The 21114-nt window shown below is 30.4% G+C and overlaps 2 protein-coding genes across 3 annotated transcripts in view; both read right to left on the bottom strand.

Annotated features, from left to right (window-relative positions):
- The window catches only part of LOC129960011 (potassium voltage-gated channel subfamily KQT member 1-like), a 59797-nt gene extending 58105 nt beyond the window's left edge, over positions 1–1692 (bottom strand). Inside the window, exons 1-2 of one of the 2 annotated variants that reach the window (XM_056073010.1) lie at positions 1641–1692; positions 36–192 (exon numbers count right to left, since the gene is read on the bottom strand). In XM_056073010.1, the coding sequence (XP_055928985.1) occupies positions 36–166 (131 nt within the window). In that variant the 5' untranslated portion in view covers positions 167–192; positions 1641–1692. Of the gene's footprint in view, positions 1–35; positions 193–1513 lie in introns of both variants that reach the window. The other variant, XM_056073009.1, reaches the window with a different exon arrangement.
- Positions 1693–12406: 10714 nt separating this feature from the next.
- Positions 12407–18990, bottom strand: LOC129959944 (uncharacterized). Its single transcript, XM_056072859.1, has 4 exons — positions 18836–18990; positions 17390–18074; positions 13938–14199; positions 12407–12669 (listed from the first exon to the last, which is right to left on the bottom strand). Exons 2-4 carry the CDS (start codon positions 18072–18074, stop codon positions 12483–12485), a joined length of 1134 nt encoding a protein of 377 aa, XP_055928834.1. The 5' UTR covers positions 18836–18990; the 3' UTR covers positions 12407–12482.
- Between the last annotated feature and the right edge of the window lie 2124 nt (positions 18991–21114).

Below are 21114 nucleotides of genomic sequence, written 5' to 3'. Positions count from 1 at the left end.
TTGCGATTCCTCAGAAAACTGCAATGTATTCTTACCTGTTTAACGAAGGCTTTAGATCAAAGTGTATGCCACTAATATAAGTATTTGTAGGACTTGAAGGCAATCTATCAACCATTGTAAGACTAGTAGATGGTACTTCTTTGTCAGGATATGCAGAATAAGCCATGAAAGGGTCTCCAAATTATAAACAAACTAAAAAATATTTAATATCATAAAATCTAATGTTTTCTTAATAATACATGGATATAAGCATTTACCACTATACAGTTTTATCTTCATACCATAAAAAAATACTCTTTTACTTTATAGTAAATTAAATAGAACAATAAAATAATAAATAAACAGAAAACTGGCAATTGTATGTTATGAAGAAATAATTAATATAAATTTTTAAAATGAGAATGAATAAATTTACAAGCTCTCTCATAATCGTTCAATCCTACGGCAAGAATATTTAGATCAATCAGATGAGGTTATAACGGCTCAGTAATAAGTCTGCAAAAACCAACTTTTGCTTCAGAATTACATTATAAAGAGAAATTAAATAAAACGGTTACACCATTTGAAATATCTCTCAAAGCATAATCATCGCAGTAAAAATATTTTCTAAAAATGAGAACTTACTATAAAAATAACAATAGTAACAAGCAATATGATTAATATTAAAAATTTCACTGGAAAAACTGTTATACATAATTGTAAGCAATGAATGCATTGGATTTACATATTCAAAGTATTTCTTTACTTTTGGTTCCAGCTAATAAAACAGCGAGACTGTAATAAAACCCATTAAATACAAATATATCAATGAATAAAAAAATTCTGCACCTTTCCCGTGAAACTACAAAAATCATTAAATATAAACTAACACCAATTAGATATACAAAAGATAGTTACAGATAAAATGCATAATTATGACAGCATGATTACACATACATGCATTGACTGAAACAGAATATCTATGATAATTGCAGGTCTTTATTTTACTTAGATAATTTAATCTCTAATGGCAAAAAATTAACACTGCAAGAAATTGTTCAAGCTTTTTTCAAATTAGGCTAACACAGTTTTCACTGCATCTAGCAGACCAATTACAGTTAATAAATAAACTCTATGAAATATAACAAGAATGCACAATTTTTAAAATAAATATTAATTATATCGGCTACTGATTTCAAAACTTTATGCATTAGAACATGCATATGCAGCATATTATGCATAAATACATATGTGCATGCATTAGAACCCGTATAAAAAAATAAGAATGTATATATATATAACCAAAATACATCACCAATAATTAGTCAAAAATTAAAATCTTAAGTGGATTGTACATGCTAATAAGTTTCAATTCATAAACTATTTATCGTGTGTTGTTATTTGTTTATAGATAATCAGTACAGTTATCAATTTTTAATATTTATATAGTAAAATATTTCTTCCCAAAATAAAATTTTCCCAAGATGCAAAATTCTAAAAGAAGTATCGACGTATTTATAAACAGCATACTAACACATTTGTTTAGTTTGAGAAAACTGAATGCAATTGACGAATGCAAAACGAGCATACGCAAGGAAGCAACGTCTGCCTAATTATAAACAGAACATCAGAAATACAGAAGACGAATGCGTGCAGTTTACCTCGAACAATGTTTCAAAATATGCATTAAGTTCGTTCTTGTTTCATTTTTTCCAGCAATCATTTCATTTCATTTCAGAAATGCTCATGAAAATTAGTTTCGTATTAACTGATTTAATAACAAACTAGAGCAAGTTGTTGTTTCATTGTTAGAAATTTGAGATAATACCTTTCAGCTCACCTTCATCCAATTAAATTAAGATTTATACAGTCTTTAAGCAAAATGGCGGTGATAATATATATTTACATTAAAGGATAGTTGGACTTTAAACAGATATTAATGCCCGTTACAAAGTAGACAGCACAGAAACGAGGTCATGCTACAAAAACTACCAGTGAAAAAGTAAAATTACTGCAAAATAAGATTCTGCTTACGATAATCAGTTCCTTCTAATGCTCCAATAATTTAGACAAAGTTCTGATTCAAAGTCCTATTTTCAAATGGCACTTTATTATGGACTTTGATATTTTGAATTAATCTGATATTAAATACAATTCCAGAGTCTGCGCTGCGACTCTACAACACACTTCTCGCTGCTCCAATGTTTACGTTTGATACCGACAGATTAACATGCAACAAGCCTAGGTAAATGACAGATAATTGACATTTGATTTGATTTATAAATTAACATTTTTTAAAAAATTGACGCGGGAGTTATTTTGAGATTAATCTCATAATTCTCAACTGTGGTCAAATGACAAAGAATGACCCGAATCGGAATCTCATTGCTCAAACTTCCGATGCACGTCACTTCTATGAAAAGACGTTTTACCCTCGACGTTACTTCCTCCCTTATGTTTTCATTTATGCTTTTACTCCATTTGGAAATGTTATTGTATAGTTTTTTTCCGTTAACAAATCGTATTCTTATTCATTGGACTAACAAGTTTTTAACCCCCACTCTCAAATTATGACTTTTTAGAAGTTTTTTCGATGTGAGATATTATGTACATTTATATCTAATTTTGAACAGTTTTTTTAATTACATTAATTATTTACAATTTCAATTTAAGAATGAATTTGAAGACAAAGAGGATGTGACTTTCACTCGTAAGATTTGTTATTACAATAAATTATGGAAATTAAGTGCAAAAATAATTGCTTTTGAAACTATAGGATATTAAAAAAGTTGCAATCTTTCCGAAATTATTTACTAGTTTTGGGTTTGATATAATTTAAGAAAATTGAAATTTCAGCATTAAGTAGTACAGATGCCTAATCCGCGATTTTTTGAATAATAAATAATTTTGCTATTGTTATTTTTAAATATTTGCTCCAAATATCTGTTATTTCAATCATATTATTAATTAAAAATTATTAATTAGTATTAAATATAAAATTTATTACTAGTAATTCATACTTAATTTACTAATCTAAGTAACGTGTGATTGAATTAGTTTATCTATTTCAGCTTACTTTTTAAATTTGATTTTTTTCAAAACTATTTATTTAATTTATTTATTAAAACATTTTCTGAAAAAATTGAATTAAAAATAAATGTCATTTCTTTAAAATGTTTGCTTTAGTTCTATATTCTACCAATAGATGGTGCCAGCAGAGTGAACAGAATGAATGTTATCAGAAAGTCATGTCACAGGCAGTTAAAAATGATCTTTATGGGATAGTGCATTGTCAAATGAAAATATCGGAAAGTCAAGGTCTCTGCCATTAAGCGGAACCGGGGCTTCACACTTTCTAGTGAGTCAACGCTCCGATAAATTTCAGTGATTTGCGATTCAATGATACGATAATTCCAAGAATAGCTGGTCCGTTCACTTTTCAACCCATTCACAGATTTCTCCTTTTCCCTTTATTCCCGCTAAGGGAATGGACCCTGAGGACACAAGAAAAGAATGTTTTGTGCTTCTGGGATTTCCTTTTCTCCCTCTGTAGGGTTGGGGATCAGCCGATACCCCTTCTTCTCTTTCAGACATGTCGGCTCAGGCCACTTAAGTTTTGATTGAGTAATATCAATAAAGTTAATTGTTCCTTTGCGGTTTTAGATTGAAGGGAATCCGTGATTTCTTTTATTCCTTTTCCACTTACAACATATTTGCCTATTGCCGAAGATTTTGCATTAATATCGTACATAAAATTAAAATCGACTGACTCCTCCGATGTCTTTTTGTATATTCACCTAAGAATGATCGATCTTGTATTAATTTTTAAGCATCATGAATAAAAAAAAATTTTTTTTTCACTACATTTTTCAGAATTTCAAGGTAAAAATATCAATACTGAGGAAACTTGAGATTCATTTTCCTTGAATTTGTAATTGCAGTTTTTGATAATTCTATCTCATTTCTGCTGTTTTTGATAACGAAGAGTTATCCAGTGTTTACATGAGGTTTCATCGTACATTAACCTGAGAATGATTAATTTTATATTAATAAAGTGAAAAGAATTTTTTTAAAGTTGATTATTTTCCACGTATTATACAACAAAGTGGTACTTATATTCTTTTTTGTTAAATATATTTTGAAAAAAAAAAAAATGTTATCGTGTAAATATTTCTCATACAAAATACATACTTTTATGGAAGTGATTTCCTAGATCGTTGTAAAAGAAACCATTCATTTCTTCTATACAATTAGAAAGAATCAATAGATGAATGGATTATTCTAAGCATAGCTAATTTTATATTCCTTTTATAAGCTTTTTGTATTCTTAAAAAAGTGTTTTGAAAAAATATAAACTTTTTTTTTCTAAAATGTTCGTTTTAAATCTAATTTTTAAGGATGGATGACGTAATATATTTATGCATTGCTCTGAAATACGATTATTTTAAAATTCAATTTTACCATTTTCTACATTGCTTAATATTTGCTACATTGTTTACTACTTTTTAAGTGTCACTAATGGGGCAAAGATATTGCTTTCTCCTTCTGCAGATTTTCCGCCCGAGTAGGAATGTTAATTCTCTGTCACCTGAAAGCAGTATCAGTGTTGCTTATCGGATCGAATTTTCGCTTTGTGAGAAGAATAGATCCTTTTTTTTTTTTCGATATCTGAGAAAAATTAAAATTGCCTTGTACTTTCAAAACACAGCAAATCTGTGTGGGAATTGGTAATCGTTTTTCAATTGATTCATATAACACTGCATAAAATTTATGTAAAAAAACAAATATTTATAATTTTTGCTTTGATAAGGTTCTAGTTGATATAAATTAAATGCGTCCGATCTCTTGAATATTTGTAAAATGTTTAAACTTACTAAAAAAATTTTATTATATTAAATTGTAAAATTATTTCTCTAAATTAGGGAGAAAGATTTAATTCCTGAAATAAAAAAAATGTATATATCTGTATAATTTTTATATGGCGTGAATTTATTTCTTGTTCTGCTATTAAAATATTTGTATCTGTTTTGTGTGTGCGTGTGTGTGCATTTTTAAGAATAAGTAGAACAGATTTGATCTCATAGCATCGAAAAAATAGTATTGTTAGAATATTTTATAATGATTAATGAATTAAAATCCTAACTATTTACTCTGCATTTTTATTAATATTTATCATGCCATATTTCTTCATAGTATTCATTAAAATGCTGCGAATGCTATGAATTCTTCTCGTAACCTCCAGAAAAAGTAAGATTTTTACTGTATTAAATTTTTCATTAATTGTCTTATTCTACTACACTGCAAGTTTACCGTAGAAGGACTTACACTTTGAATTTTTTTCACAATTTTTCTATGGGTTTAATTTTGTGCTGCATTGCCATTAAATGAATGTATATATTCTTTTGTGTTCATAAAAATAAATAAGAGGCTAATTTGATTTTACGATAAAATAATAAGTAAGTAAGAATTTTATACGTTGTACAACTGCATTAAAATTCAAATTATAAAAAATGATATTTTACAATAAGCGGCAAATTTATTAATTAATATAACTACTTGGAATAAAGATTTCAAACAAATAAAAAATCCTTAGTGTCCATCCACATGTCATTTAAATGCATTTTTTTTAGAATGCTTTATTAACTTTCTTTTTTGCCTAAAATCCTACAATCTCCAGCGATCTTGCATTTTAGCTTTATTTATTTATTTATATATTTTTAACATTAATTCAACTAAATTATATTTTGAGAACATTTTGAATTGAAATCTACAATAATCACAATCAAGATTAGTGAATCAAATATATTCGCCAGCGGTTTTCAAAGGAGATTCTGAAAAAATTATCAATTAAAAATTTGGTGAACAATAAAAAATAATAATTTCGATTTACAATTTTTTTAAATTTAAAACTAAAGCTTTTAAACATGCAAGAAGCTGAAAACAAAATAAAACTGCAGACATCAGAAAGAGTGGTGTAGAAAAAAACATATTCACTTCTCTACACATGTTTAGTAATTGCCTATTTAAATGAAAGATATTGATCCTCTTTTTCAGTTAGAGTTTTTCCCCAGAAGTTGAGTTATAAAAGGTGGTGAAGGGCCGAGTAAACTCAGGAAGAGGGCGAATGAAGGATAGATTTCCAAAGCACAAAACATCTGCTAATTTTCCGTAAACCTACAGACCCTCGGGGGGGGCACCTCGAAATGAGGATGAGATGCTTCCGGCATGGTGGTTGGATCTCGCCACCCTGGAGGGTACACTAATAGGTGGGGGATCTGGCTCCTCCCATCGATGACGGGACGTACTTCCTTCGGGGAGGGTTGTACCGTGGCCGGTGACGGCCCTTAGGACTCAACCACAGTTCCCGCCAATTGCTGTTGAGGCGGTCCGGTCATTCAGTTCTATGGTTTAAATCCGTGTGCCTTAGGGTGGGTCGGAGAGTTAGAAGGTTGACTTTCCGTAAACCCACGCCCAATTTTAATCAGTAGAAATTTTGAACGTTGCGTTGTTTCATATTTAACACACTTCGAAACATAGAGGGAAAAGTATCTGGATGAAATTTTATTTTAAATAATACTTTTCTAATTCTTTCACATTTTAAATCTGAATTCTTATAGAAAAATTGACATGTTTTGAAGAAAATTGATTTAAAAAAAGATTTTTTTTTTTATTTCTATATCATTTAGGAAGGTATCAATTCTTCAAAGATGAAATTCATTTAATTTAAAAATTAATTTCAGTTTTTCTCCAAAACAACATATATATATATATATATATACACACGCACACATACACTTGTTTAATATTTGAGAAAACGTTGAAATTTTTGCACTAAATCTCTGAACTTTTTCCAAATGCTCTCATTCAGTAACAAATTCTCAGAATGAAATAGTCTTATCTATAATAATTAAAGAATTGATTGTAGTTAAAGTCTAGAATCTATAATAGTTAAAAAAATTGACTTGGGATCAAACAAAATCGATTACCTTTACTTTTTTTTAGAGTAGCAGTGTCCATTATTATTAATTTAGTGTTGAGAAGATATTAGACAATTTTCAATTGAATTTTCACCCTTCTCTGTTTTTTAGAAGCGCAATTCCCAATAAAACATATTCAGCAAATTTGATATTTGGCTCAGTAATTATGTTTCAGGTACAGAGATTTTTAAATCGGTAGAAATTGTCTCATTTGAAATCATTACATTATATATTTTATTTTAATTATGAAATATTTTTAAGACATTTTTATCGGCTATACGTTTAGAATATAACATTTCAAAGCATTCCATTTGCACAAAATATTTTTTTTAATTCTTAAAAACATATAGTTTTGAGACACAAACACGCATTTATCTATATCCTACACGACATCGATTTTTCAAACGTTTCTAAAGAAATATGGCTAAAAATTTCACAATAAACATTTTTAAAAAATGCAGAATTTATTTTAATATATAAGAATGTTAATTTGAAGGTATTTTAGTTTGGATAGTCAACATTTTATAATTAATAAAATTTATGATTTATAAATATAGTTTATGTGCGTTGCTTTCATTAAAACTTTCTCTGAAAAAATAAAATACAATTTCAATAAAAATAATGTGTAGACAATACAATCTAGAATATGCATGACTGACAATCGAAAGGCTGGTTGCAACTCTTTTTCAGCAATTTATCTTTCTTTACTTTGAGAAATTTCGATTCAATTTTTTTAAATCTTTAGTTTAGATTGATTGAACCTCAGTAAACATTTACTGGTATTTTCTCGAAATGATTTTTTTTGCAAGTTTATCAGATTATATTTTCGAGTCTAATGATTTCAGTTCTCTTTTATATACCTCTAGAATACTTTGTAGAAGGGATGGGGTGGGGGAAGCAGAAGAAATTTTATTTTAATTGGTGATTTATTTAATTTCATTTCAATTAAAATTTTTTAAAGAAAATCAATTTATAGCAAAAAGAATAAATAAATATTTTAAATGCAAACATTATAATTTATTTCCCGATTGGCAGCACTGAATCGATAATATGTCGAATTTTGATATGGCATAAAAATAATTCATATAAGGGTTTTCAAAGCTATCTCCAGATATAATGGTACATGCAAGATAGAGGAACATAAATATGATAAGGTAGGAATTGCAAATATAGTCCGCTTCTATTCTTCCTGTTGTGCGGTATTAGATCAAAATCTTATTTTTAAGAAATTGCATAAGATCTATTTAAGAACAGACCTCATAATTTTAAATACTGACCAGATAAGAAGGAAGGCATCTGAATCACCACCCCACTTTCCAAAATTCCAATCCATACCAATATAAGAACATTGTTTTATATTACACATAGCATTAATCGATCTCTACTAATGTTTATTTACTAATGTGCGTTTTTTGTATTTTATGGCTTGTTAATTAATTCTCCTATTCTTAATTCTTCTACCTTAAAGAATTGTATTATGCTAGATTAATTTCCTATTTTGAAGCTAGATGAATACTTTTTTTGGCACTGACCTTATAATTCTGAACGAAGACCAGATGACGAACACAAATTATTTGCAATTTCTTTTCCAAGCTTCTATCACATATTAATGCAAGGGCATTAATTTCTATTATTAAAAGCAGACATAAAATGTTAATCTACTTGTTTACTAATATACGCTACATATTAATTTCGGAAATCATCAAATTTAATAAATTTTATGACTGTGATTAGCACGATTACATTCAGTTTAATTCTTATCTATTATTTAGACTCTACTCTCATTTTGAGGTCATTCGAAGGCTATTTTGAGACCGAAATTGAATTTATGAACGTATTGGATGACTGAAGACCTCTGAGCCTTCATCCGACCCTTCAAACTTCCACTCCAAATTAATAATACAAGTAATTATATATATATAGGCGAATAAGCATAATTAGTTTTGCCCCACACCATATATAGCGTTCTTACAAGCAAATATACGAGAATATCAAACATAAAATTCACTCCAATTTTTAAAAAAACAAAATAAACAGCTTTATTTAAAAAGTGCCTTTAAAAGGCATTATTATGAACTTCAGTTTGTACTTAAATGAACAGCATCAACTTTATTATTAAATGAAATATTATACAGAATTTTTTTTTAATTTAAAGATATTTTCAACTTTTTGAATTTGTTACTGATTTCGCAAGCTATATGGGCCTGGAAGTTGTAATATTTTTAGAAACATTGCCAAAGGAAAGATCCCCTGATGCATATTAAAAACAATTGCATTTTGCAGCTATCCGTGGATTAGAGAGATTTTTGGTATCCAACTACGTTAAAAACACTGGTTATCGACCACATTGGCGAATTCTTTTTTTATTATTATTTCTTGTAGTTCAGGCTTTTCTCTTTCCAAAATAGTATTTTGTAGGAAAAGGAAGGTTTGACCTATCATCCAGGAGAATTTTAAACAATTTTTTAGCTAAAATTTTTTTTTTAACTTTAATTTGCATAAAAATTATCCACCGTTAACATATATTTCAAAAACTAAGAGGTATTTACATAAAAATTTCAGCGTGTGTTTTAAATACTGTGGGCAATGAAATGAACCAAAAGTTTTATTGCTGGTGAAATACTTTCTCTTTTATAGGTGTTTTTAGAAAAATTAAGTTGTAAATTTATGGAAAAAATGTATATATACGTATATTTTTACTTATAATTTCTTTGTATCTCAAAATGTTTCTTAGATTTTGGTTCATTTCATTCATCATTATATTCTATAACTTGTGTTCAAAGGAAAATAGGCTTGCTGCATTACAATTTTGTGTAGAGTGTTAACCGTTTTGGTTAAATTTCATTAAAATTTACTACAAATTTTCTTATTTCTCAAAATATATTATATTTCCAAATAATTTTTTTATATTTATAGTGTTTATAATTAACAATACATCTAAAAACCATAAATAGGTTTTAAAAAATCCAATTTTTCAAAAATATCCCTTCGAACGTAGTCGGTTACCTTAACTTGAATTCTTATTTTCATTATCGGACCTGCTATGATGTTAAATTGCCAGCAAAACCGAAAGCTGAAAGCAAAATAAATAAATAATTCTACTAGAGCATGTAATGAAATATTGTAAATAAAAAATAAGAATTTAATAAAAAATATACAAAAATGCCTACATTTAAAAAAATTTGCATTTTTCTACTTTATTAAAATTATTATTATTAATTGAATCATTGCCTATTCACAGTTTTGAATATTATTCATCAAACTCCGACATTATTCAGATACTCATTACCCTTTTCATATCAAATGATATATAGTTGTAAAAATTTAAACAGTCAACAAATAACTACTGTAATGAATTATGATATTCAGATTACATTTATTAGAAAAATATCGCAATAATACGTAAATTGTGAAATATATCAACACAAATTTTTGAACGACGCAATTTTATACAAAAAGAACCAATATTAAAAACTTTTCATATTCTGATAATGTTTCACAATGCAATATTTTCTTTTAAAACAGCAAATATAAACTATTGGCCTATCCATTTCCTATATTTCGTTTCAATTTCGAAAATAAAATTCAAATTTCATAAATTATATGGCTATGATCAACACTATCACGATTAGTTTAATTATTCTCCGTCATACTGCTGTATTATGTGAGATTAATGTCCGTAGGAAAGCTAAACAAAGGCTATTTGAAGTCAGAAATCTTATTTTTGGACGTTGACTAGATGGAAAAACAATATTCCCACCATTTGTTATTACACTTGCGAAACTGCCAAACTGAATTGCTTTTTTTTAACTTAAGAGATTTTTTTCCTTCTCCCGAGAAATGAGTGTTAGCCATTTTAATAATTATTAAAAAACCACCCCCTTAAAAAGAATGAAGTATCTCATTTATTTCAAAACATTATGATTGAGAGTAATGATTTAATTAAATTATTGTCCCTAAGCATCAGAATCTGTATAAACATGGAATTCGAAATGAGCAGTCGTTGAAAAACAAGCCTTTGAATAGTATGTGACAGTTCAGCAACAAAGGAATAAATTAACCGACCTTGAAGGACTCATAAGAAGGATAAGAAAAAAAAATGTTATGTATTTAACTATTTTCTCCGATTGTAAATGCGGGAGTATAATAGCAACACGATACTTTCTAGTTTTCAAAAATGACAAATTATTCTAGAAAGCTGCTCCATTTCTCATAATAGTCTGTTTCTCTAGAAATTTCCATTTGTTGGTGAAGGAATTCTCTTTTTCAAATCCTTTTCTAACATAAACTGCTTCCACAAAATGAAAAAATCTTACAGAAATGTTATAGTCGCAAGATACATTCCGAATTTCATTGATTCAAGTCATTCTTTTTACATTCATGCGAAAGTACAGACCGACAAATGGTCAATTATTTGATAGATTTGATTCAAAATTTGAATGGAAACCTTTCCTGCCCATGGATTTCGTTCAAAATTTCTTTGACATCAACAAACTTGGTCGTAATTCCATGTACTCAAATTTCATCCACCTAGCTCAAAGAGTAGTTATTGTATTCATGGACTGACAATTAAAAAACTGGTTTTTCGGACTTGGGAGATCAGAAATGTGGAATGAATCAAAAATTTCGAGTTCGAATTTTTCGACGATTACAATGCTTTATACTTCATGTACGAGAAAGAAAAAAATTCTTGTTAATGCAGAGTTAAAAGGATAAAATTCTGTAAGAAAATGCAAAACTAAAACCAATTAACCGACTAATTTTAACAAGTGATTTTGAAGCCAATGCTAGAAGATGCATCAATGGCAAAATCTAGTTGACTTTTGAAGTGAAATAACATTTCATTCAATGACTGAAGCTTAAAAACTAGCGAGGGCAGTCTCCTCGAAATTTTCTCGGAAACTCCATTATATTACGACTTGGGCTAGGCCATGGATGCCGAGGACTTATTTTAGCCCCGCAAACGGGAGTTGCGATTAGTATAAATAATGGAAACTGGATATTTTCAGTTTGGATACCTTTACACCCACGATTGAAGCCACTTTTTTTTTATAAACAATTGACTAAATTTTCAGATGTCAAATTCCAGTTATTAAAATTTGTGCTTTTGAGTTATCGCGTTAGACACACATGCGGAAGTACAAACCGACAGACAACCAACCCTTTGGCGAATTTGATACAGATCTACACTTTAGATACCAAATCCGAATCCTTTTATCCATGATAGCTCACGTTAGCGATCTCGTTATCCATGATAGCTAACGTTATTCTCCCTTCTACTCGTACAGACAGGCACACAATGTTAATGGATTTCATTCAAAATTTGATAAAAATCCAAATTCGGATTAAGGACAATTATCTCGCACTTTAAGTTAGACGAATGAAATTTGTCTAACTTGGAGATTGAGTTGTTGCATTCATAGACCGACAGACATAATTACAAACTTTTTTTTATTTCAGTTCACAATAGCATTGTAATAAAAATTTTTAAAAGCTCCGCTTTCAAATGGCATTGTAAATCTGTTTTTAAAGATTGTTCACAGCTTCTAAGTTGATATCTTGAGGAATTCCAACAGTTGGTGCTATACTCTTGACTATTCCATAAGCCATATCACCGCACTGAGGAAATTTAGCGGAGCATCCACCTTCCTTTCCACTTTCCATTATTTGTACGTATGGATAGGCTCGACTAGAAGGTTGCACATCCAGGGATCTAAAGTGAAAATTGAGAATTAACACGAAATTCATTTAATATTAATGCGTGATACCATTTTAATATTAATCTAAAATTCAAGAACGCAGAAAATCCGACATTTGCATATAACCTGGAGTCAAAGTTTAATAGTAAATTTAACGCATCGGTATCACGGATATACAAGTTACTCAACCACGCTTCATTTCAGCAAGGTTTACAAGACTTGATGGGTAGACTAAATTCAACCCATGAATGAACGATATGATGGCTTGAAAAGTTACTCTTTTCTAATGGAAAATTAAAACATGCAGCCACGAGGGCCCTAAAGGGGATTGATAGGCTGCTAGAAAATTTGCGTTAAATTATCAGTATCAAAAACTAATGCTGGAAATGCTGTACTTTATTATATTAGACTAAAATGTTAATCAAACTTAACCGAAAACAGAATCGACGTCGCATTTTAAACTACACGAGTTATTTAGCGACAAACATCGTAATTTTGAGTCATGGTTAATAGATGCGACCTCCATCTGAACATCTGCTCAAAACCAGCGAAGAGAAGTTTTCATGAAAATTTCATTTTTATTGTTACGGATCCTATATACAATTTTTAAGTTGAATATAAGCGTTTAAAAGTCGGGACTATCGAGGGATTGCCCCGAGACTACCGCGGTATCGGTATTAAAAAGCATGTTCACCCACTTCTAGATTAATAAACGCAAGCAACTTCAGCAAAATTCTTACAAAATCAAACCACGAGTTGAATTTATTTGACGATATTCAATTACGTGCGATATGAACCTTTAATGCTAGTGTTAAATTATAACAGAAAAATCAGATGACCATTTCCGTACCTTCCAATCCAATATCCAAGAATACCCCTGGTCTTCCGATTCAAATTTGTCAAGATATACTTTAAGCACTTTATTTTAATCGGTTTCATTTCTTGGTATAATTGTAAACCAAGTTATATTTATCAAATGCTTCGAACTACATTGTTCTACAGCTACTGTTTAATAACCCCCATCTTTGGTACGTAGTCGTTGGTAGTACTGGTTAGTCACAATAATTCGATATGATCATTCAAAAGATTAAAGCGATTAGATCAACTTTCAAAATTCAAGAAAAGCAGATTAATCTGAACCCACTGAATTTTATTAACGATGGTTTAACTCCAGCCGGATATTCAAGGATTAAATATCGACAAACAAAGTACTTTAAGATTCATAAATTAGTTTAGAATTGTTCCCACCCGATTGGATGGAATATTTTATGGAATACTTTACCCGACTATTCCATGAATATTTTCAGAGAATTCTCCGAGAAATTTAGGATCTGCTCCTATATCACAAATCAGACGCGAGATGCACCCATTGTCGTCCATATCTTGCAAGAATTTAAAGAAGCTTTCGACGTCATTTGGCTCCTCTGAACTTTCACCTTCAGCATTTGAAGATGGTTGACCGTCTTCGCCCATTCCAATATCCGCATTAGCTTCTACATCTGCACCTTCATTAGAGACTGGCTGAAATCCAGGAGGAAATGCTCCTGAAAGTTGCTATGCATTAATTCAAATGTTTGAAAGAAACACAAGTAGATTAAGCATAGAAGTTAATACATTGTTAATCGCTTACGTATTAACGAGCTTTCACAATTCTCCCTTCCATTTAAAAAATGAGCCTGTGACGGAGCCACTTCTGTGCCAAATTGCTAATATACAGTTCTAATACTATTCTAGAACCGCTTACTTTAGCAAAAAGGCTGCGAAACTTCCAAAAGTTATATTTAATCGAGTGTAGGGAAACTCCCAATTTCATTTCAGTAGTTGCACTGGTATACGGTACTAAAAATTCACCTTTTATGAATTCCCCAGTTTCCATTTGCGCTTCAATAGTCACCGTTGCTCTTAATATAACGTCAGTATCCTTTTGCTCACCAAGGATTGAACAGGTTTCTCACGATCCGTTTTATCGTACCCTACTTTGTTGAGAGATTTATAAAATAAGTCCAGTGAATTGAACACTTTAATACGTTTGTTAAGTAATTAACGCATGTTTTACGAGTAGAAACGTACTTTCATCAAACAGCAAGTAAGGCAAATACAAAAACAGCGCTCTTTCCCTGTTTTTAAACCTAACCTATATATTATCACCAATATGTAAAGTCAAGTAGAGCCATTAATAAAGTTGCAATCAAACCAAAAATGTTACATATTTACAACTTATGACCAAAGCTATTTTCAGCATTTAGCTAGTTCGTTAGTTAATTGTTTTAATTTCGTAAATGCAAGCTTTAGTTTAATTTTTGGTATGCAGCAAGTATTTATTGTTATTATAATTTCCTGTTTGTAACGTAAAGGGAAGAAACGACACACAGAAGCAGTAAGATTAAACTTAATTTTACCACAAATAAAATGAAAGTTGCAAAATATTCAGTGCTAAGCAAATTAACAGCTTAGGCTCTAAGTACTCCAAGAGTGTTAAAATGGTTTTCTGAAAATAAGATTTAACTAAGAATTTTCATCAGTAACTTAACAATTGCACATTACTTTGGTAGTTAAAAATGTAATTTTATAGCCAATTGTAGACAATTTTAGCCTGAAATTAAATTATGAAATGCACGAACCAAGATATTTAGTAGGTAAAAATATTAAAGCAATTTAATTGCTCATCTACTTAAATATATTTCGAAATTATAATTTATATGCTCACAACAGGATCCAGAAAAGTTAGTATGCATAAGTTGCGAATCATTTCTTGGATATTTAACTTCAAAATTTTTTCAGGGTGGAAAGTTCCATTCGATATACATAATGGATTTTTAGAGATTAAATTGGAGCCACGATTCTAATGGTTGCAATTGCATTTATTGAATCTTGACATCGACTTGAAATTGCATATTTAATCTAGTTGCAAAGCATAAGTTACAGCAAATTCACAGCCACACATTGAAGATTTGATTTTTTTTTGTTTCGTAAAAAAATTATAGTTAAAAACTATTCTAAAAGGAAAATTAAAATATCTAGGACTCGTTTAATAAATATCACCTTCGAATTCTCATTTCAGGATTAGATTTTTCTAGCCTATAAATAACAAATATCCATTTGAAAGCCTGAAAAATCACTGCCTTTTCATATCTTAAGTGCAAAATAAAATTCTTTATTAAAACGCTTATCCGAGATTCAATATTCAAGAGAAATACAAGCGAATTAAGAATTTGATGAAATTACGAAGTGATTTGCAACTTTAATCTGAGTGCATTTAAAAAATTGTTAAAACTGCAGAAGGCTATTACAGAATTTTTAGAGTGAAAAGGACGTGAAAATTTTTTGCGGCAGTATGCTCAGAAGTTATCACCAAAAATAGTAAAATTCAATGGTTAATAACTTCATAGTTCATTTAAGTTAATTTTTAATTAACTCGCCAAGTTAAATTTTCAATCATCATAATTCATTTAAAGGGCCTAGAATAATCACGCAAAGGTGATATTCCCATCTTAAATTCATTTGTTCCAAGATTGATAATTCAGTCAAGCGGCCAATTCTTCAATGCATCACCAACAGACTAATTTATTTTTAATATTAGTAGAATAATTGAACATTAAGCATTAACTGCGAATGGCTCTAATCTGCAAGGTATGAAAACAAGACGATTTAAAGTAATTGAGTGTTTCCAGAGAAATTTTACTAAAGTTCTTTTTGAAATTAATGCATCTATTATTAACAATTAAAATATTTATGAATTTATCATAGTTTCCAACTTATTCTAAATAGGTAAAACAATTGTTTACCTCATTAACATCTTAAATACGGTATAAGATTTATGCAGATCACTAAATTCCCTGGAAAGCCCATAAATGTTGATGTAATTTCAGTCTTTGAAACTCCGAATTGATAATATGCAAGGATTCCTTTGAGCTTAAAACATGTAGGAATAATTGCTTCTTTTTATGAATTTTCACTTGTATACCAAGAGAAGCCCCGAGTTATCCTATGGATTATTCGATATATTCTCACGATTTGAGAATAGTCACGCATATCTTCTATTAATACAAATATTTTAAAGTGACCTTAACGAGCTTCACCTTTCAAAAATAGGGTTTTGGTCATCAAATTTCAAGTATGAAATTGTCTACCTCTTTGTTTCTAGGAATATAGTTAGACTTGGTTTTTAAGAAGAAAGACTACTTCATTTTCTGCCAATTTTTTTTTTATCACCACACAATTTCAAATTTAGCGTCAAGAATATTTGAATTTAGGGGAGAAATAAATTTAACCGATTCCTAACTATGAGCCCCACCCCGGTAATAGCCCTCAGCCGTATCTGCCATACCTTGCAAACGCAATTGCTTACTAGACATAACCGTGTAAACTTATTACCGCGAGAATAATGTAAAGGGCATTTTAATGATGTTAGATCTTGAAATTTCTTTGGAAAAAACTTTGAAAATTCAGTCCTGCAAGTGTCGCTTGTACATGCGGAGCATTTTTTTTAAAATCAGTTTTCTACTATTCTTGATAAAAATCTGAAAGTGGACTAGTTAGGAAGAACAACTTTGCTATATGCAAGACTATATAGTTCAAAGGACTACCAATAAGCATTTATAGTATGCAATGCCATTACTTTGACAGAAGATTCTCAGTTTATATATATCGACATTCAATAAAACCTTAGTTTGGCACTAATTCACTTGTTCTAACTTAAAACATTATATAGCGATTTGATTATGGAAAACTTACCTTGAGGTGTGCCAGCTGGAAAACCTGTGGATCCTGGATTAAATCCACCACCCATACCGTTAGAAAAACCAGGTATATTTTGGCCGAATCCTCCACTTCCCATGTTAGGCGGAAAGTTCGGCATATTTGGCGCGAATCCTCCAGCATTCATACCGAATCCTCCAATATTCATTCCGAAGCCACCAGCTCCGCTATTCATACCATAGCCTGCTCCATAATTCATTATTTGCATAGCTGTATTTGCGTCATATCCTTGAGCTCGTAAAGCTTGAAATACTTGAGAAGGTTCAAAACCAGCAAAAGGCATTTGCTGGAAATTTGCAGGACCACCAAATCCTCCACCCATTTGCTGGAATCCTCCACCTCCAGATAAAGCATATGGAAGAGGCAGCGGCTGTAGCCCTTCGGGTAATTTTGGGGTGATTTTAGCTTTTGGTAGCTTAGGTGAGGGCTTAGGTGGAGAGGTTCTTTTTGATCCTTGACCAAAATACCCCAGGTAATATAATAGTTTCGTTCCAATGCCCAGCTTGGCTCCAATTAATCCAGTCGTCATAGGACCTCCACTGAACGGAATGGTGGCTAAAGCTGAAGTGATGGCTTGAAGAAAAATGGGAGTAACCGCTTCAGTCATCGCAATAAAAGTCAGCACCAGGATCAATGAGAGAACTCCATTTAGTTTCGTCATCTGAAAATAAGTGTCGAGATTTCAATGCAGTTTTTTTTTGATGAGTTAATAATGACAATGTAGAAAAATACGAAACATTCGATTACAAAAGAAAATTCTATTTAAGTGCCGAAACATATTCAGAGAATCTAAAAAGTTCCACAGATCATTTTTTTCTGTCAGAGAATCAAATCGCGGCGAAGAATTCAGCTATACATTCCCGAAAAAATATATCTTTTATGCCTAAACAGTAAGAAGTTTTAGATATTCAACGCAACTTAAGATATTTCTTGTTTTTCCCGAACGAGTTTGTTGCCGCTATACTACTCGAATCGAAAGCAACTAGACATGCAAAGCAGAAACGTTTTCATGACATCTTAGTTTTTGCTTAAAGCAACGGAGATGAAGAGAAAAATAGCGAGACCTGAAGCTTACTTATTTAGTAGATTCATCATTAGTTGGAGTATTTTCTTTTTATATACACGCCTGCCTTCAAAAAGAAAGCAACAGTTTTTATAGTCTTGTACAGCCAATGATGCCTTATACTGCGAAACAATTAGAATTTAAAACTTATGTTTATTTAAATATGAAAACACTTGGAATAAGGTTGCTAATTTATCAAACAGAAAAACATAAAATTTATCTTTTTTGACGCGGCAGAATTTGTTCACCAGACTTCTTGAGGAATTAAGATAATTTTTAATTTGACCAATTAAACACAAAATTTTACACGAATACTTGATGTAACAAAAACACTCAGAGGGAAAAATAAATTCCATTACCTTTAAACAAGATTTTTAGACGAAATGTAAATGAAAGCAAACTGAGAGAACAATTCTCAACGAATGCGACAAGCAACAAAAGCTGACAAACAACCTTCTTTTCCCCGAAGCTCAGACTTTTTGACGATTAGCTAAGAAGTATTAGAATACTTCATCTAAACGGTTTTAAACAATTCAGCTCCATGCGGCATGTTTTATATGCTTTCAGTTTCTTTAAAATAAATTTTATACCGACAAGAACGATGATTTTCGAAATAAGGTATTATAGCCATTTTACAAATGTTAAAATAAAGTGATTTTAAATTTGAATCTTTTTTTTTCTGGCGAAACATAAATCTAGTAGTTATCTATTTACGTTGAGCTTAGATAAAAAGACAAAAAAAAGAATGGAAAGATTCAAGGACGGCAAGCACAATTACATGTATCTGACCAATGGAACTGACTTATTTCACTTAATTAATTTCAAGAATAGATTGTGATTGCTTGACATTGAGGAATCGATTTCGAAGAGTATATTTTACTCTATGTAACATTCAATTTTTACCGAATGATCAATCATAGACTTTAGAGTGAGTTATTTCGTTTCAGTAGCTACTGTGACAAAGAATTAAAAGATTTCCTTTTTCCTTGCGCTAGAGCTAGTCAAGTTGATTCAAAAGATCATGAGCAGATTTTAAGTTGAAAATGGGACCAATAAATACTGTATACATAGAAATTTCATCCTAATAAGATGAATGATACATTAAAGAAGGAATACATAAAAGAACGAATATTTGCTTTGGACCGCTATCATTATGAAATTAATTTCGATTCGCTTTTTAAGTTCTAACTGGCTTTATTAAACAACACTAAATGTGGATCCTATCAGTTCAAAATTCTTGCAGACGTAAGAACAATTATCGTAGGACATGATAACCACGGGCAGGTAGTTATTTTATAAAGTGTAAGTGGATCAATTGGATAATTAATAGTTGGATTTTTGAACACAAGTTAAGAAATTGCATGAACATAAGAATTTTCAATTTGCTTCTAGAAAACAATTTAAGACTTTTTTATTTTCCATTTTTTATCTCATCGTGTTCTCCACTACAGCTTTCTATCTTCATTACCATAGTATGACGGCTTTCTGTTATCTAGTATATTAAGTAGAAAAATATTTTAATTGTCAAAAAATTCGACATCGAAGTTGACAACCTGATTAATCTTTACGTTATAGACCTCTTTTAATCTGAAAAAACTACTTTTAGAATTATGTCTGTCTATGAAGCCATTAAGTAAGGTAGAAGGTAGGCAAATGAAATTTTGCATGCGGTCTTACACCAAAATTTGAGATGTGCATAAAATTTTGAACGAAATCAGACTACAGGGTCTGTCCGCATATGTTCACATGGCATACGATAATTAAAAATGCAATGACCTAAATGAATGAAATTGGTTTGTTTTATGATTTTCATCACAAAATTGAAGATCTATAACAAATTTGATTTTAATTCTTTTAAGGGGTTGAGGGTCAGTTCGTCTACTGGTATGTTTGAGAACCCAGTAACTCAAAATTGCAACGAGAGAATAAGATATATTTCATTATGTAATTGATCTTAAAATATAGCAGAATCTATCATTGGAAAGAGGTCCAAAGATGCATATTCATTTTTTTTTTCAGTCAAAGGCAAAACTAATCACAAAACTCAACATACGATAGGAAGTTACAAGAAAATTTAAAATTTTATCCTCGTGGTTTAGTTATTGAATTTTGCATTTTGCGCATATTATTAATTTTAGAAGATGGCATAACATCAGTTCTGAAGGAAAGCCTGGAAAATAAGTAGAAGCATCCACTCCACCTTTAAGGCAGCAAGATCCTACAGGATAAGGAAATTGTTTCTTTGAAATATTAATTGATATAAATCAAAATTCTAAGTATAAATTTGTAGACGAGTCAGAAAGCCTCAAAATAAACCATTATCATATAGGAATGTATGATCGGAATCACTCCCCTCCCCCCGTCCCTTCCGGAGGTGCAAGTAGGAAGTTAAAGATGCAGAAATTACAAGCCGTTAATGGATGGAAAGTATTTTACACGTAGAAAGTATATGCATACAATAACGGCAGAAAGGTTTTTACCATTCACAATTACTTACACTTTACAGCGGCCTAGGATGGATTGGCTCACTCTTTTTAAAATACTCGGAATTTCGTGGACTTCTGCAACTGCAATGGCAATTATTGAGATGTGATCATCATATCTGCCATCTCAGTGTTTGCACTGTTGTAAATTCTCC

This window comes from Argiope bruennichi, chromosome X2 (assembly GCF_947563725.1).
Source record: "Argiope bruennichi chromosome X2, qqArgBrue1.1, whole genome shotgun sequence".
Lineage (NCBI taxonomy): Eukaryota > Metazoa > Arthropoda > Arachnida > Araneae > Araneidae > Argiope > Argiope bruennichi.
Note: the sequence above shows the minus strand (reverse complement) of the source record. Positions and strands in the feature narration are given on the sequence as shown.